The sequence below is a fragment of the Mustela lutreola genome, chromosome 6 (genome assembly GCF_030435805.1).
Source record: "Mustela lutreola isolate mMusLut2 chromosome 6, mMusLut2.pri, whole genome shotgun sequence".
Lineage (NCBI taxonomy): Eukaryota > Metazoa > Chordata > Mammalia > Carnivora > Mustelidae > Mustela > Mustela lutreola.
The window spans coordinates 69,560,309-69,577,899 of NC_081295.1; the positions used below are offsets into that span (position 1 = coordinate 69,560,309).

The 17,591-nt window shown below is 42.7% G+C and overlaps 1 protein-coding gene across 2 annotated transcripts in view; it reads right to left on the minus strand.

The window, feature by feature from the left end:
- The window catches only part of ENPP1 (ectonucleotide pyrophosphatase/phosphodiesterase 1), a 73,505-nt gene extending 62,926 nt beyond the window's left edge, over positions 1–10,579 (minus strand). For both annotated transcript variants that reach the window (XM_059177531.1, XM_059177530.1), the window contains exon 1: positions 10,334–10,579. In XM_059177531.1, the coding sequence (XP_059033514.1) occupies positions 10,334–10,573 (240 nt within the window). In that variant the 5' untranslated portion in view covers positions 10,574–10,579. The remainder of the gene's footprint in view (positions 1–10,333) is intronic.
- Positions 10,580–17,591: the final 7,012 nt, after the last annotated feature.

Sequence of the window (17,591 nt, forward strand, 5' to 3'; positions counted from 1 at the left end):
TTATGGAATAAACTCTGTGCCAAGGACACTGAATGTGATTCAAAAACACCTGAAAAAGCCCTGCTCCAAGATTTCTTTGTTTTGGTTTTGTGTCAAGTATGCTGTGGATGGTTGAGAAGGTACTGGCAATGGAAACTCTTGACATGAAGAGCTCTGTTTGATGATGCAGCACAGAAGTGAAATCTGCCTGACACTCCGATAGATTGATGTTTGAATTGGAAGGAAATCTGCATGTTATCAGCAAAGGCAGAAGATTGGCTCTGCAGAGAGCAATAAAGGACAATTAAAGAACAAGCCAGGGCAGAGTAAGGAAGAGGCAGTTCAAGTACAAGAAGCAAATGAGAGTACAGGTCAGTTCCTGAGATTCCTGAGACCCAGAAACCGTACATGTGGAGGCGGGTTAGAGACCCTGTATGTCATGTCCAGAAGCACAGCAAGGGTGATGGGCTACTTGATATTTTGTTAAGAGTTTATTCACTTATTTGACAGAGAGAGAGACACAGTGAGAGAGGGAACACAAGCAGGGGGAGAGGGAGATTGGATGCAGGGCTCAATCCCAGGATCCTGGGATCATGATCTGAGCCTGAGCCAAAGGCAGCCGCCTACCAACTGAGCCACCCAGGCACCCCTCAACAGGCACCATTAATGAAGGCACCCTGAGGTCCAAGGAAAGAATAGGGCCAAAGGCAACCGAGCAGTTGCACCATTTCAACCCAAAGCCAACACAGGGGAGCCCTTTAAGGAACACTGAGAAATTTTTTCTGAAGCACAGCCTCATGTATGAAATCTGGGGAAGCTGAATGGGCACCCCAGCTAGAGGAATTCGGGTTGGTGGGCCTTCTGTACCCCTTCATCATCCTTATGGAGCGCTGTTCCTCAATCTTGAATGTGTAGACAAATACCTGGGGATCCGCACAAGTGCAGATTCTAGTTTTGTGGGTCTGGAGTGGGGCCCAAGATTCTGCACTCTGTACAAAGGCCAAGAAGGTGACGCTGATCTTCCAGCCTGCTGACTACACTTTGGGTAGAAAGGAACTGCGTGCTGTCTGAATAAGGAAAAATAAAGAACTTGGTCACACTGAAGCTTATTGGTAATCCCAAGAAAAACGACCACTTATTCAGGGCACATTTTGGGTCCAATTTTTATATGCTACTTAATTCTCCTTGACAGCATCCTACGTTTGGATCATCACTATTTTGCTGTTGTGGAAGCTAATAGTCAGGACACTTAAGTTATTTGCCAACATGCAAATAGCTAATGGCAGTTTCGGGATTTAAACCAAAATCTGTCTGACTTCAAAACTATTTATCAATAAATTACAGAGATAAAATTAATAGAATTTTGAGGAATTCTTAGAAAGTCCCCCAAGTTTCTCTAAGCCATGATTTTTCATCTCTAACACGGAGGTCATGGCAGAGCTGTGGTTTAGACCAAAACCAGACAGTAGATGTAGAAGTATTTTGAAATCTAGAAATGATCTTACATAGAGTAAGTCATAACTAGCTGATTCTTTTTATATCTCTAAGTCTCATTTAAGATTTTATTTATTTATCTGACAGAGACAGCACAAGCAGAGAGAGCAGCAGGCAGAGAGAGAAAACGAGGCAAGCTCCCCGCTAAGCAGGGAACCCAATGTGGGGCTCGATCCCAGCACCCTGGGGATCACATGACTTGAGGCGAAGGCAGACACTTGACTGAGCCACCCAGAAACCCCTCATTTCTTAAAATAGTACTGAATGTATACCTTTCCTTAAAGCCGATATTCTTAAAACTTCTGGTCTCAGATTTCCTTTATAGTCCTACAGAGGATCTTAAGAAGCCTTTTTCACACAATTGTGGACATTCTTTAAAACCACACCAAAATTCTACAAGTGGTCATCTCTTAAAGGCAAAATACAACATAAAACTTGAGACAATATTAATATATTTTTCATATGATAACACTAAAATCCAATAGTCTACCTTGCACTTTGAATGAAACTTGCACCCATTCATAGTTTAATAAATCCTCCATTGGTCCCTTGGAAAATACTGGTTTACCAAGTTATGTAGTTCTTCCAAATGCTGACACAATGTCTTACACCTTATGGAAAAAAACCCACACTCCTTACTATTTCCATCAATTTCTTCAGGAAAGTCTTTTTTTTTTTTTTTTTTTTTTTTTTTTTTAGGTTTTATTTATTCAAGAGAGAGAGTGAGAGAACACAAGCAGAGGGACTGGCAAAGGGCGAGGGAGAAGCAGGCGTCCCTGATGAGCAGAAAGCCCCATGCTGGGGCTGGATTCCGGGATCCCAGGATCATGACCTGAGCCGAAGGCAGATGGTTAACTGACTGAGCCACCCAGGCGCCCCTTCTTTGGAAAGTTTAAAAACTGGGAAGTTATCAGTTGTACAAGAGAAGATACAAGGTTCTCTAAAATTCTGATTTTTGCTGAAAAGACTGGGTTTTATCATGAGAACAGATACCTTAATTTGTTTTCCTTGAAGAGACAAGCCAACATTATGTATTTTGAGAAAATGTGTGCCACATGCAAAAGCCTGAATAACAGTGTGTCAGTTGTTCTTTCAAATAAAAATGTTCTGTGAAAAAAGGCAGCTAGTTCGGCTCACAGCTCAATTACATAGTTTCCCGCCAGAAAACCACAGCTCTTCAGTGTGCAGCAGATTGTGGACAAGTACTTCCCATCTCACACCTACTGAAGAGATCTGTCACTCAGGGTTGAGATTTAGTAAGACTTGCTTCACTGAGGACATTTTTACTGCTTTTATCTAGTACATTCTTTTAAGCAAAATTGGCTTCTTTGTGGTGTAATCCCAAGTGCAGAACTACTGGTCTAGTCACCCATTGCCTGGATCTGGGCTAAGAGGACAGCAGGGCCATTGCTTTAATCCCATCAGCATAAAGGTCAGCCCCATGAAAAGGGCAAAGGACCTCATGCTATTGTTGTTAAATCACTTGGAATTCATGATCCCCCTGAAAGGCTTAATTTAGGGACTCCCCAAGGACCCACACACCACAGTCTGACAGCTGCTGCCTGAAATATTTTGGCTTTTGAAACTTTGTTCTACCTGTGTTGTCTTTTGCTTATAAAACATATTTTATTCAAAATAAAGGTAGTCTGGAGCAATGGGAGACTCTGTGTGGAAACATTTCATAATGACAGTTGTACTTATTTTGCTGCACAACACCTCAGTAAAAATGAGTTCCTTTCTGTGACTGTCTCTCCGTGACAGACCACATACCCCAGATGCTTGCTAATGTCACAAAGCTTTTCCAGGGAGAGATATCAGCTTTAGAAACAAGCTACCTTCTTTGAATTATTTCCGGAAGATCAAGATAGGATGCTCTTGAAGGACCACACCTGTGATAGAATGTTTGCCACCTAAATCTACATAAAGTCCCTGAGACGGGACACAGTGAGAAGATGATCCATCCACAAAACAGGTATGTTTGTGAAAATCCACTTCCTCCAAAATGACTTTCTATAAGGCCTCTCCATTTTCCTAGTCTAGTACATTTAAAAATGTGTTCAGAAGGGCACTCAAAGTAAGATGAAAACCAAATTTATAGACACTGGAAGCTCCGAGTAACATGTGATATTGACATCACAACGAAAAAGCAAATGAATGGGATGCCATCAGCCATTAACCCAGAATAAAAGTCTGTAGTTAAGTCCTTTTAGTTATCCGAGTTTTCTACTCCCAAATGCACAACTTTTCACCTGTAAATCTGACCCACTGTTTCTAGAAGTGGAGTAAGTGAACCAAATCCATCTGAAGAACTCGAGGTACTTAATCTATTATGCAGAGTCTTTGGGTCCATTCCTATCTTGGTCTGCTCAAACTGCTGTGACAAAATGTCGCAGACTCAGTGGTTTAAACCACAGAGATTCTCACAGTTCTACCGGCCGGCAAGCCAACGATGAAGACTCCTCTTCTTGGCTTCTGTCACTCATGAGGTCTTCACAGAACCTTTTCTCAGGCTGTGCCGGAGAGGGGGATAGGAGAAGGGAGGGAAGGAGACAGCTCGCCTGTTCTCTCCTTTCCCGTTCCTGTAAGGCTGCTAATCCCATCATGACAGCCCCACCCTCCCGACCTCAGTGAAGTCTAATCACCTCCCATAGGCCCGACATCCAAATATCGTCACATTGGGAGTTACGACTTCACCATGTGAATTTGGGAAGGACACAAACATTTAGCCCATAACAATTTCAAGCCTCTACACCACAACCTCTGGGAATGGAGCCCAGCAATCTGTTGTCCTTAACAGCTTCCGGCTGTTTTCCTAAGCGTGCTGCCGTTTGAGAAACCTGATTGCACCCCTGTGAGCCTGTTTTCCTAATCTGTCGATGAGAACTAATTGTCACTATACTTTCCTGTTCCAGAGTTGCCGACATGCTGAGGAGCAATTAAAAAAATACGGGAAAATGCTTTCCCAAACTGCAAAGTGCTTTGTGAATAATAATCATCTGAACTTTTACCACCTACATTTCCACCAAATCTCCTTCTAAAAACTAAAAATAGGAGTGCGTGGTTCAGTCAGTTAAAATGTCCCACTCTTGATTTCTTTCGGCTCAGGTCATGATCTCAGGGTTGTGAGATCAGGGAGCCTGCTTAAGATTCTCTCTCTCCCTCTCCCCTGTCTCCCCTGGCCCCTCCCTTTCTCTCTCTAATAAAAAAATAAGAATAAATAAAATAAAAAAAATAAAAAATAAAAGTGAGGGGCACTTAGGTAGCTCTGTCAATTAAGCATCTGACTCTTAGTTTTGGCTCATGTCATGATCTCAGGGTCCTCACATCAAGCCCAATCTTAGGCTCCCCACTCTGTGGTGAGTCTGGTTGAGAGTCTCTCCTCTCCCTCCGCTCCTCCCCTCTCTCTAAAATAAAAACTATAAATGAATAATCTTAAGAAAAAAATGAAGAATAAAATAAAGATTATTATAGATGTTAATTCTTATAATCATACCTCAAATAACTAAAATACTCAGGAAATAGAGTGTTCTGACTAGTTAATATGTAGCTGAACATTCTGGTCACTCTTTTGAAAAACCCTTTTAAATATATTATTATACATTATTCCCGTGGTAAATACATACCTTAGATTTTATTTGATGCCTAAGGATTTTACTTTCTGAGTATCAGTTTTTGCTGCATAAGATGTGGGCTTGAAAGAGTAATCTATGTTCTGCCTTTAACTCATTGTTTACTTTGTTTTTTTTTTTTAAGATTTTATTTATTTATTTGACAGACAGAGATCACAAGTAGGCAGAGAGGCAGAGAGAGAGAAGGGGGAAGGGAAGCAGGCTCCCGGCTGAGCAGAGAGCCCGATGTGGGGCCCGATCCCAGGACCCCGAGATCATGACCCGAGCCGAAGGCAGAGGCTTTAACCCACTGAGCCACCCAGGCACCCCTCATTGTTTACTTTCTGTTCGCAATATTTCATAGTTGATAAAGGTATGTTTATTTTAACCAGACGTAGATCTCTAATTGCAAGTTGTATTCTAAAAACTTATATATTCCTAAATCATTTGAATTATTTGAAATGTTTCTCTACCAAAATAAATACATACATATATATATATATATATATATATATATATCTCAAAATTAAGTTCTTTAGCTTGAAATGCCCTAACACAGGTGAAATACATTTGCTATGAGTTAGAAGTCACAGGGATATTTTGCAATGAAATTGATCAAACCCAATCTGAATATAAAACTATTTTCATTTACCTTCATGTTGGTATCTGGAAAAAAGGTTAACTGGAGGAAGATGAGAAGGTAATAGATAAAAATTTCTATAAATAAGGATGCCTGGTGACTCAGCCAGTTAGGCATCTGCCTTCCACTCAGGTCATGATCCCAGGGTCCTGGGATCAAGTCCTACACTGGGCTCCTTGCTCAGTGGGGAGACTGCTTCTCTCTCTGCCTACCGCTCTCCCTGCTTATGCTGTCTCTCTTTCTCTCTGACAAATAAATTCTTAAAAAAAAAAAAAAATTCCTTAACTATTTTAAATGGGTCAGTGGTCCTCAGTTCTTGATTATACAGAACACACAAGGTCTCTCAACACAGCCATTAGGGATTCTCTTCAGAGTCACGGATAGGATATAATGGAGGCAGGAGACAGCAAAACTGTTGTCCAGAGTGAACTGAACAAGCGGAATGCAAGGGAATAAAGACAGTGTTGAAAGGATGGCTGTGTATCCGTGGAGCGGACACTGCGGAGGTACCAATGTCGAAAGAGAAAGAGACCAGCATGGGACTCAGAGCAGAAAGGAAGTAACTGAAAGCAGCGCTGAAGGAAACAGTACCCCTCAAAAGCCACGAAGACTGAATGTGGAGTATGAGAGCAAAGTCACCAACACAGAAGGGGCCTCGGTGCAAGTGAGGCAGACTCTCATTTGCACCCACAGGATGACCTAACCTGGGCGAGCAGGATGGCCAAACTGGGGCTGTCTGCACCTGAGAGGATGGCGGGTGGCCAGATCCTGTTTCTGAACCCACGTGATCACAGAGGCTGTGTCTGGCCTGTCCTAAGGCATGTGGGCCTTGGCTGGAAGCTTTTGTTTACAGCTCCTTCACTGCCTCTTCGATCTCCCAAGGCCCTAATGAAACACTATCCCAGTTTTGATGTTACTCCTGAATGGCTACCTAAGCGCCGTATGACTTTCAACTGACCATATGGTCTGTGATTGTATAGTCAGTCTTCCCATCTGGCCCTTTTCCAAAGCAAAGTGCCCCTTGGTCTAAGTAAAAATGCAGTGCATTCATTCATTTGGCCAAAAGGTGACACCGAATATCAGGTGCTGTCTGAGGCCCAGTGCTGAACACAACCATCTTGCTTGCCTCCTAGAAACGTTTGATTCATTTTCTCACAACATGTGAAACAAATACCAAAAGGATCAAGTGGGAGACTTATCTGGGCTCTAAGATGCTCTGGTCATTTTGAAATATGCTAAACAATGGTTGGATGGATATTACATTTCAACAACACAAGAGCAATGCAGATTCCTAGTCCCATTAAGAGCAGAGAATTAGGGGCACCCACTGGCTCACTGAGTTAAGCAAGCATCTGAACTCTGTGATTTCGGCTCAAGTCCTGATCTCAGAGTTGTGAGATGGAGTCTCACATCGGCCTCTGCGTGAGATTCTCTCCTATCCTCTCCCTCTGCCCCTCCCACCGCTCAGGCTCTCTAAATAGATAGATAGATAGATAGATAGATAGATAAAACCCTTTAAAAGGGGGGGGGGCAGAGAATTATCTTGAATGTTCTCCATACCCTATTTTAGAGATAAAGTAATGTGTTGTAAAAAGGGGAGAAAAGCTTACTGAATTATTAACTTTAATATGAATTAGTAACTTTAATACCGAAACTTCTGATAAACAAGGGCGACCTCTGCCACTTACCAAGAACTCTTTCACTGAAAGATGAAAGTGGTCTTTAACCACCACCACCACAAAGCCCTTTACACACAGGTGGACTCGTATTCATAAGCACCGCAGAAGGTCACAAATACAAAATAATGGTGTAGAAGGGCATACTCACTGGTCAATGGAAACAGGTACTGCACTGGGGCTGAGAATTCTCTGCCCTCTAAAATGATACCAGAGAGTAAGGATTATTTCAAATAATCTTCAAGTCTGACCTCAGTGAAAGTCAAAATTTCAGTTCAAAATTTAATTTGGAACTAAGGAAAGGCATCCAGTATATACCACATCTGCTGGAGCATCTCCAGAGTAATACTTCTACTTGCTGTCTGAGTTTTCCCCACAGTCTAGCTTGGTGCCTGGGCATGAGCATTTCCAGGGCCCGGGGCCAAAAGCCACTAGAGCCTGCAATTCTTTCCCTGGACTCAAACACCGTACGAACGAGAAACAAGGGTAGAACAGGATCTTCCCCTCTTCATCCACTCTCACATTACTGCATCATTTAAGATGGTCTGAAATATCTTCAGAAAAATGCCAAGCTGCCACTGATTCTCTCTGGAGGGCAACTCTGTAGTTACTCTGCTAGAGAGAAACTGTTTGGCTGAGGACCAGCTCAGTGGATAGCCTCTAGTAATCTCAACCCCAACTGCAATCAGCCAATCCATTTCTTCAGCTTTATGAAAATTGTGTGGATGTTTAACTTGAAAGAAGGAATCCGTAATTGCAGCTCCTTTCTAGAAGACTTGTTCCTGAACTCTCTGATGTCAATTGTCAAATTCCTTCTGGAGACTTTTCCCTTTAAAAGTGCATCATTTGGGGCGCCTGGGTGGCTCAGTGGGTTAAGCCTCTGCCTTCGGCTCAGGTCATGATCTCAGGGTCCTGGGATGGAGCCCTGCATCAGACTCTCTGCTCAGCAGGGAGCCTGCTTCCCCCCCCCCCCCCCCGCCCCACCGGCCTCTCTGCCTACTTGTGGTCTCTGTTTGTGAAATAAATAAATAAAATCTTAAAAAAAAAAAAAAAAGTGCATCCTTTTGGGGTGGAGGGGGAGGGGAGAAGCAGGATACTGAAGTAGGGAAGAAAAAGAAGGATGGGTAAAAGGTTCCACATTCACTTGAGTTACTAATTAAGATTTCAAAAACATTGCCATGAGTTTAGGTGTATATTTAATGTCCCACAGTATTTCATCGAAGACATAAGGTAAGAATTCTTTGACGATTCATGTTATGACAAAGACCCCACCTAGTGGGATAAGAATCATTCATGACTGTGACTATGAAAGGAAGACCACAGACACTTCCATGTCCAGTACCCTGGTTACATCATGAGAGCACAATGGAATGCTGTTTGGCCAGCTGATGCTGCCCTGTCAAAGACTGAAATGCACATTTCAAAGGTAGACCTTTGCTGATACCTATTGTGAAGCTATAAGGAAATGAGTAGGAAAAGGTTTAAAACCTGAATATAGCAACTGGCAATTCAGCAACCTTCCAAGGCTATAGGCATCTAGAAATGATTTCACATTAAAACTGCACACAGATTCACTGTACAATTATTGAACACCTGGTAGTGTGCTAAACACCTGGAAATATGGATACTAAATAGTTTTAGTGATCATGTTATAGAAGCGAAGGCTGACCACTAACACAAACAGAAAAAGTGACTCAAAACACCAAAATAAGTTCTGATGCAAAAATATATGTTGAGATACAAACATTATGTGGTTTGTGACTCTTTGAACCTTGGGCTTAAGTTTTAATTACTGAGCATATGATACTATCTCTTTAGTCTAGGAATGTTCGTTCCTCAAAGTATTGTAACATCTCCATGATACCTAAAATACAGTCAAAATGGAAATGCTTATTAAAGGAAAGTAGATTTCAAATATCAGAAAAGATATTCTCTACACAGCATTGTTCAATCATAAGGTAAGTGATATTACTCCCACATAATGCAATAAAAATTATGTCTCCATGTAACTTTCAATTTACTTCCCCACAAACTTCGTTCCCATTGGATCTTTCATAATAATCCTATGCAATGGGCAATGGAGGTGATGTCCTCATTTTAACAAATAAGAAATTGAGATCTGGGAGAGTTCTACAAGGCCTCAGCAGTTACTGACTAAACCAAGAACCCAGGCTGTCAGCACAGCATTTCCTACCATAGGAATGAACCCCACTCCCCCCCCCCCCCCCCGCCACATTTCGTCAAATTTACCTTGGATCCTGCAACTGTCATTATACAATAGCAGAGGAATAATGGCTACTTTTGTTAGCATGAAAAACCCTGTAACCTACTGTTAAAAGAGTGGACAAAGAATCGTCAGCGTTTCTTCACATTCGCATAACATGAATATTGATGGATTTCTGTACAGCTGCAAGGAAATTCCTAAGCAGAGCCAAAAGAAAAGGCATTTCCCAAAGTTCCTGATAACACTTAAAGAACTCTGTTAAATCTTTTCAACTGAAATCGGTTAATGCAAAGAAAGTCATCAATATTACCCCCAGAGTCGCCCCCCAAAAGGATTAAAAAGGGGAAAAAATGTTGGTCTTGCCTAAGACCAACAACTTTTGGGCTGGTCATTTATCCTTTCTAAAAACTTCGTACTCTGCAGGGGGACGAGAAGTATTTCTCAAGATGGCCATTTTCACAGCCTGGTTTCCTCAACGGGGCCCTCAGAAGCATGCGTGCCACACTTGAGCGTGAACGGCTCCCCCGGGGGCAAAGAGCAGGAACGGAGCAGGGAGCAGGGCTGCGAGCCCGAAGGCGAGCGCGTGCAGGCGAAGAGGAGCGGCCGCAGCGCTGCCTCTCTCCGGGTCGCCGGTGCTGACCGCGCTCGGGGCGCAGGAGCCGGGCGCCGCCCTCCCCGCCCTCCCGGGCGCGGGGCAGGGCCGCGGACCTACCAGCGAGAGCACCTTATAGGTGTTGGGGTCTTTGGCCGTGCGGGCGCTCGCCGCCTTCTCCAGCGGCTCCTCCCCCAGGTCCATAGGGGCCAGCAAGGACTCAGCCGCCTGGCCGTCCCCGGGCGCCGCGGCGGCGCGACCGACGCTCGGGTCGCGGCCGTTCCCCGCCGGGCCCTCCCGGGGAGGGCGGCCGCCCTCGCCGCCGCTGCTCCCGCCCCCCGTGCTGCCGCTGCGCTCCATCGTGGCCCCCGGCGCTCCGGCCGCGCCGCCCCGCCGCGCCTTTAATAGGCTCCGCGCCGGCCACGCCCCGCCGGCCGCCGCGCCCGCCCCTCGCCGCCAGACCCCGAGGAGAAAGCAGCTCAACGCCCAGCATTATTTGGCTTCCTGTCTGATTTCGGGCACTCTGCGTGTCGGTTATTTTGGGTCCTTTACGTGGGCGCGTCTTTAACTTCCCCCAAAGCCTTCCCCTCCCCGCGCCCCGGGGCACCTTCCGAACACTTGCAGGAATCGCCCTGCGTGGCCTCACGGCGCGGGCTGGGCTGGAATTGCAGAGTGTGGTCTGCAGAGGGCATGAGATCATGGGGCCCCAAAATAGAGCGGGAGGCGGAGGAGAAGGATGCAGCAGCGGCCGGTGCGGCTTCTCGGCGGCGCGAGAACGGAGTCGGGCGACCCGTGCCTGTGCTGCGACGCGCAGAGAGGCTGGAAGGGTCGGGGGTGGGACGGGGCGACCTTTTTCTCCGGCGTAGAAGCAAGCGAAAATTCCCTCCAAGTCCTGCTACCCACTGCTCCGCTACTCTGGCAAAGGAATAACCCACCTTAAAATACCTGGTGTAACTAAAGCCCTCATACATCAGGGATACTCGATTTTCCGCGGATTTATGTGGTTTCTGGGTTTTTCTTGATGATCTTGCCTTCATATATTTACTTTTTAGTTCCTTTAGTCTTTTTATGGTGAAGGCTTGAAAGTGTCAACGCTGCCTCATCCTGACGTTGACGCTGATATTTGGTTAGGAGTATTGAACATTTTATACGCTGATACTTTATTTTTAAACGAGGACACGAACGGTGAACTATAATTCTTGATGGGTTTTGATTCACCTTTGATTCTACAACTTTCAATTTTCCTTCCTTGTCAGAAAAACCACAAGTGTGTAGTGAAGTGATGCTTGTCGGCCAAGGGCCAACCAGTGACTTTCAACTGCTTTGCGATGCCAGGGACCGACTGTGGGGACCAAAGAAAGTTATACATTCCAAAGACAATCGTCAATTCACTTTGACTGCCCAAATGTATACAAACATTCTTTTAAAAAAAAAAATGAGAATAGAGGGGTGCCTGGGTGGCTCAGGAGTTAAGCATCTGCCTCGGGCTCAGGTCATGATCCCAGGGTCCTGGGGTCCAGCCCCATATTGGGCTCCCTGCTTGCTGGGAAGCCTGCTTCTCCCTCTCCCACTCCCCTTGCTTGTGTTCCCTCTCTCACTGTCTATCTTTCTCTGTCAAATAAATAAAATCTTTAAAAAAAAAAAAAACTGAGGATGGATATTTACCAGATATAAAGTGTGTTTTACTCCCTTTAAAATAGTCAAATTTAAGATGCTTTCTATTTATACTGACTCATTCATTCATTCATTCATTCACTCAGTAATGAATCTTTCAATTCACTCTTTGGCTTCGAACTATGTATACCATACCAACATGAATAAAAGTACGTATTTCTCAAGTAGTTGAAGGGGTGAAGACAATAAACAGCATCAACAAAAAATTAAAACCCAAGTCCTAGATGCATAATAGAGTTACAAATAAGTTATTTTCAAAGTTTAGTGAAAAGGTAATTGACATCTGGAAGAAGTAAAAGCCATCTCTCAAAACATGACTGAGCTCTTTTTTCTTTCTTTTTCTTTTTCTTCTTCTTCTTCTTCTTCTTCTTCTTCTTTTTTTTTTTTAATTACCTTGAGTCAGCTTACAAACCACCCAAGAGAAACAGGTTTTCACTATTTCATAGTCACATATTTTTTACCCCAAACTTGGCTCCAAATTTTCCTTTAACTGTTTCCAAAAATCTGATTCAAGGACAAAGATTTGTGCCATAGAGACTGGTCAAATGAGTGTCCAAACTTCTACAAGAAAGTCAACAGAAACTTCCAGTGTGGCTTTGAACCTGACAAAACAAATGGAATCTGTATATTGATCGTAGACATCCCAAGGCAAGGAGGAAATCACTCTCCAGGCTTCCCCCTGTGGGAAAAGAGAGCACACAGAGTCTGCAGAGGCACAAACTTAACTTCCATCAATGAGTGGGGTGCCCCCTGCAGGTGACCCGTGGGCTCTTGTGACAAGGGTGAAGGTTCACATAGGATCCTGTCCCTGCCCCTTGTAGTAAGATAGATTTCTCAAGAGAAACAGGAAATTTAGATGTTTGTGTGAATTCTCCAGATCGCAAAATTTTTGTCTACAAAATTCAGAAAAGCAATTTCTCTAAACACTTGTAAGGCCAAACAAAATGTAACACATCTGCAGGGTGGGCCTGGCAAACAGGCCACCAGGATGTGGCCTCTGCCTTACACTCTGGCCTCACTGGGGCTTGTCAGGACTTCCATGGGTAACTATAAAAGTCTCACTGAAATTTTAAAATGAGAGGACTATGAATGGATCGCTTGAGTACGCCACTTATCTTGCTTCGCTACAGACATCACCATGCCTGTAGAGACATCTTCTTGCCTTGATCTTGTTTCTACTCCAAATTGTCTGAGGGACAGCTTTACCCTCCAAAGTACAACAGACCTTTCGTGGTTAATGCAAGGTTAACATCCTTGGTCCTAAATGACTCTGCTTGAATGATTGAAGACTGTAATCTAGTATAGCAGTAAAGAGGAAAGTCTAAGAGTTTATAAGATTCATGGGGGTCCTGGGTGGCTCAATCGTTAAGCCTCTCCCTTTGGCTCAGGTCATGATCTCAGGGTCCTGGGACTGAGCCCTACATGGGGCTCCTTGCTCAGCAGTGAGCCTGCTTTCCCCACACGCACTCCCCCAGCTTGTATTCTCTCTCTTGCTGTGTCTCTTTCTGTCAAATAAGTAAAAATAAAACCTTTTTAAAAGAATTTAAAATTTAAATTTAAATATTTAAATTTTAAAAGAATTTATAAGATTCCTTAAGTTTTATTCTGCAGAAGTATATAAACACTTCTCCCTCAGTGCCTGAAACTTGAGACACTGACAAGACCAAAACACCAAATAAAACCAACTTATCTGTGTTTGAAGGATGACTTCTTGACATGAGGAACAGTTCTTCCTGGCTCTGAAAAATGGAAATTATTTTAGTAATTATTTTACCAGCTGTTCTAGAGCTGGTCCAGCTTTCTCCAATTCCCGGTAAAACATGAAGCCCAGCCTTAAAAGAAAAAAAAAAAAAAAAAAAAAAAAAAACCACATGGCCCTTTAATCTTCCTGAGATATAGAAAAAAATTATTTTCCACATGTTAATTTGTTTTTAAAATTTTGTTCGACATCCTTTCTCTTTCCTTTTTTAGGGAAAAACATGACGCTCTCTGGGAGAAGCTTCGATAACTACGTGACCTTGTCCAGATTACAAGAACTCTTTGAGTCTTGGCTTCCTCATTGATAAAATGGTGTTACAAATAATACCATAAAATTACATAGTTTTCTCCAAATGCCAATAAGATGTGGAACATTTCCCCAACTTACACAAAAATGTAAATGTCTCCTTTCATATATATTTTTAAAGATTTTATTTATTTATTTATTTGACAGAGAGAGCAGGAGAGTGTGGGGGGGTGTAGTAGCAGAGGGAGAGGGATAAGCAGGCCCCCCGCTGAGCAGAGAGCCTGATACAGGGCTTAATCCCAGGACTCTGGGATCATGATCTAAGCCAAAGACAGTCACTTAACTGACTGGGCCACCCAGGTGCCCCTTTTTTCCATATTTCAATCACTCAACTCACATCCCTAACAGAGAGAATAGAACAATTTCATTTTCACATACACAATCCACGATTTAGACTTAATTTCTGGAAAGGTTTGAGAGCTGCCAGTAAGAATGCATCTGCAAAGGGGGAGCCCATGGGGTCAGGAAGGGATGCTTGCCCCTCTGGGTTGGAGGAGAAATGGCTTGTTATCAGGCAGATAGCAAAATGAGTGAAGTGGAAAATGCAATTGAGAGTAATAAAAACTGTGGAAACATGGAAAACACATATCCCATCTAGAGGGAGCTGCTGTCCAGGCCTTCACTTTCTGGTTGTCTGCAGTCTCTGCCACTTCCCGTTGTCCCTTATATTTCATTTCCAGCAAAACCTCAGGGTGCCATTAATCTGCATGTATGTCTGGTCTCTGCACATGTACCCTTATGTCTTCTAAAATGATGCTGGTAAATGTCTGACTTGTTTTCTTGGCTCCAACAAATCTCAGAACTTCTTTCAGCTCAGATACTTCTCAGTACAGCCACATCCTCCATCCAACCATGGTCTGAGCTCTTTATATTTGACTCTCTGAATTAGGGTCACCTTATCACGAACTGTAGGTTTTGTTTTGTTTTGTTTTTGTTTTTTAAAGATTTTATTTATTTATTTGAGAGAGAGACAGTTAGAGAGAGCATGAGTGAGGAGAAGGTCAGAGAGAGAAGCAGACTCCCCGTGGAGTTGGCAGCCCGATGCGGGACTCGATCCCAGGACTCTGGGAACATGACCTGAGCCGAAGGCAGTCGTCCAACCAACTGAGCCACCCAGGCGTCCCACTGACTGTAAGGTTTATGGCATAACTCCATTGGCTCTCAGCTCAGTACTTTCTACATCCCCACAATGTATGTAGGAACTTGTGAATTGTTCCTTCTGTACAGGAAAGTCAACGAAAGCTCCAGGGTACTCCTCAGATTTTGCCTGGCAGTATTAGTGAGGGGAACAATCTGTCAACAGTTCCTCCTGCAGGCTCCAACAGGAAGTAGAATAAATGCATCTGTACTTCAGGCTTTCTGCATGACCTATCTAAGGCTTACCCCACCCAGTATTTCAGCTCACAAAAGGTAAAGCTTGAGGACATGTAATTAGCATAAACAAGACTTGAATTTCAGAAGAAGATGGAGTGTGGAGTTTAGAAAAAAACTATTTGAACAAAATAATTGAATAGATGGAGGCTCCTGGGTGGCTCAGTTGGTTAAACGTAGGCCTTCAGCTCAGATTATGATGCCAGAATCCTGGGATCGAGCCCCACATTGGACTGCCTGCTTGGTGGGGCCTGCTTCTCCCTCTCCCTCTGTCACTCCTCCAATGACACCACTCAAAACTGAGATCTATACAAAGGCATAAGATATTTGGGATATTTGGATAAATATTTGGATAAATATAAGAAATTTTTTCTCATATAATCTTTTGTTAAAAAGATTTATTTATTTGAGAAGGAGCACACCCAAGTGTGTTCACATGTGCAAGGTGGTGGTGGGGAGGGGAGAGTGAGTGAGAGAATCCTCAAGGAGACTCCCCCTGAGCAAGAGGCCAACTCTGGTCTTGCTGGATCTCAAAACTCTGAGATCACGACCTGAGCTGAAATCAAGAGCCTGCCACCTACCCCAAGAGCAAACCAGGTGCTCCTCTCATATAATATTTTTAAAATAGAATTCATTTGAGCAAAATTAATGACAGCTTGCCATGGGGTTGGCAGTATATATAAAAGTAAAAGACATGACAGCAATCGCACACAAGATGGGGGGCTGAAATGGAAATTTACTGTTGTAAAGTTCATACCCTATAGGTGAAGGGATATGAAATTAATGGAGGATAAGTTATGACATGTTCAAAGCTGCAAATTTAGGTCAATTACTTATAAAATAAAAACAAAGAGCTAATATGTCAATATAGGAGATAAAATGAAATCAGAATTAATTACACAAACTAACCCCCAAATGGGGAAAAGAAGAAAAAAGAAACAAACAAACAAAAGATGAGAAAATAGAAAATAAATAACATGGTTGATTTAAATCTACTTACATTGACAATAACCTTAAGAACAAATGGGTTAAAATCTATTTTAACTAAAGGGAAAGTTTCCATATTGAATAAAAATGCAAGACCCAGCTTTATGCATAAGACACCCACTTTAACAGTAAAGACAGGTAGGATAAAAGGAAAAGATGGAAAAAGATATGCCATGAAACACTGATCAAAATAACCTAGCATATTATAATGGTTTTAGACAAAGTACTTTTTAAAAAATTACCAAAGGTAAAAGACGTTTTCTTATGATAAAGGGGACAGTTTATCAAGAAAATATACTAACCTCAAATGTGCATGCACTTAATCAGAGTATATTAAGCAAAACTGTGTTAATTTGAAAAAAAAAAGAAATCTACAGTAATACGTAATGATTTCAACATCCTCTCGGTAACCGATGGAACAAACAGAACATCAGTAAAGATACAGAAGAGTTAAATGACAATATCAACCAAACTGATGAAGCTGGCATATATTCAAAACTCCACCCAATAGCCAAATACACATTTTTTTCATGTACTATGGTATATGAACAATATAGATTATAAGATAAGCCTCAGTATATTTAAAGGATGGAAATCTACAAAATATGTTCTCTGAACGTGATAGATTTAACCTAAAAATAAAAACATTCCCAAATATTTGGCGCTTAGATAGCATACTACTCCAAAAAAACCCGAGTCAAAGAAGAAATCACAAGAGAAAATAGAAAATATTTTTAACTTAATGAAAATGAAAACACAGTGAATCAAAATTTGTCATAAGCACCTAAATCAATAGTTATAGGAAATGCCATGACATTTAAACTTATGTTAGAAAAGAAGTCTCAGGAGCTTGGGTGGCTCAGTTGGTTGTGTCCAATTCTTGATTTTGGCTCAGTTTGTGATCTCAGGATCGTGAGATCAAGCCCCACATTGGGCTCTGTGCTGAGCATGGAGCCTGCTTAAAATTTTCTCTCTTCCTCTCCTTCTGCCCCTCCCCACCTCTCCCTCCCTACAAAAGAAGAAGGAGGAGGAAGAACAGGAGGAGGAGAAGGGGGAAGGGGGAGGGGAAGGAGAAGAAAAGAAGTCCCAAATGAATGATTTAGAATGGAAAATGAATTAAATTTAGAGAAGCTGAGGGAAGAAAGTAGTAAGGAGAAGAATAGAAATTAATTAAATTGAAAACAGCAATAAGTGAAGAAAATCAATGACACCAAAAATGTTTCTTTGAAAAGCTTAATCAAATTGATATAAGGGGCCCCTGGGTGGCTCAGTGGGTTAAGC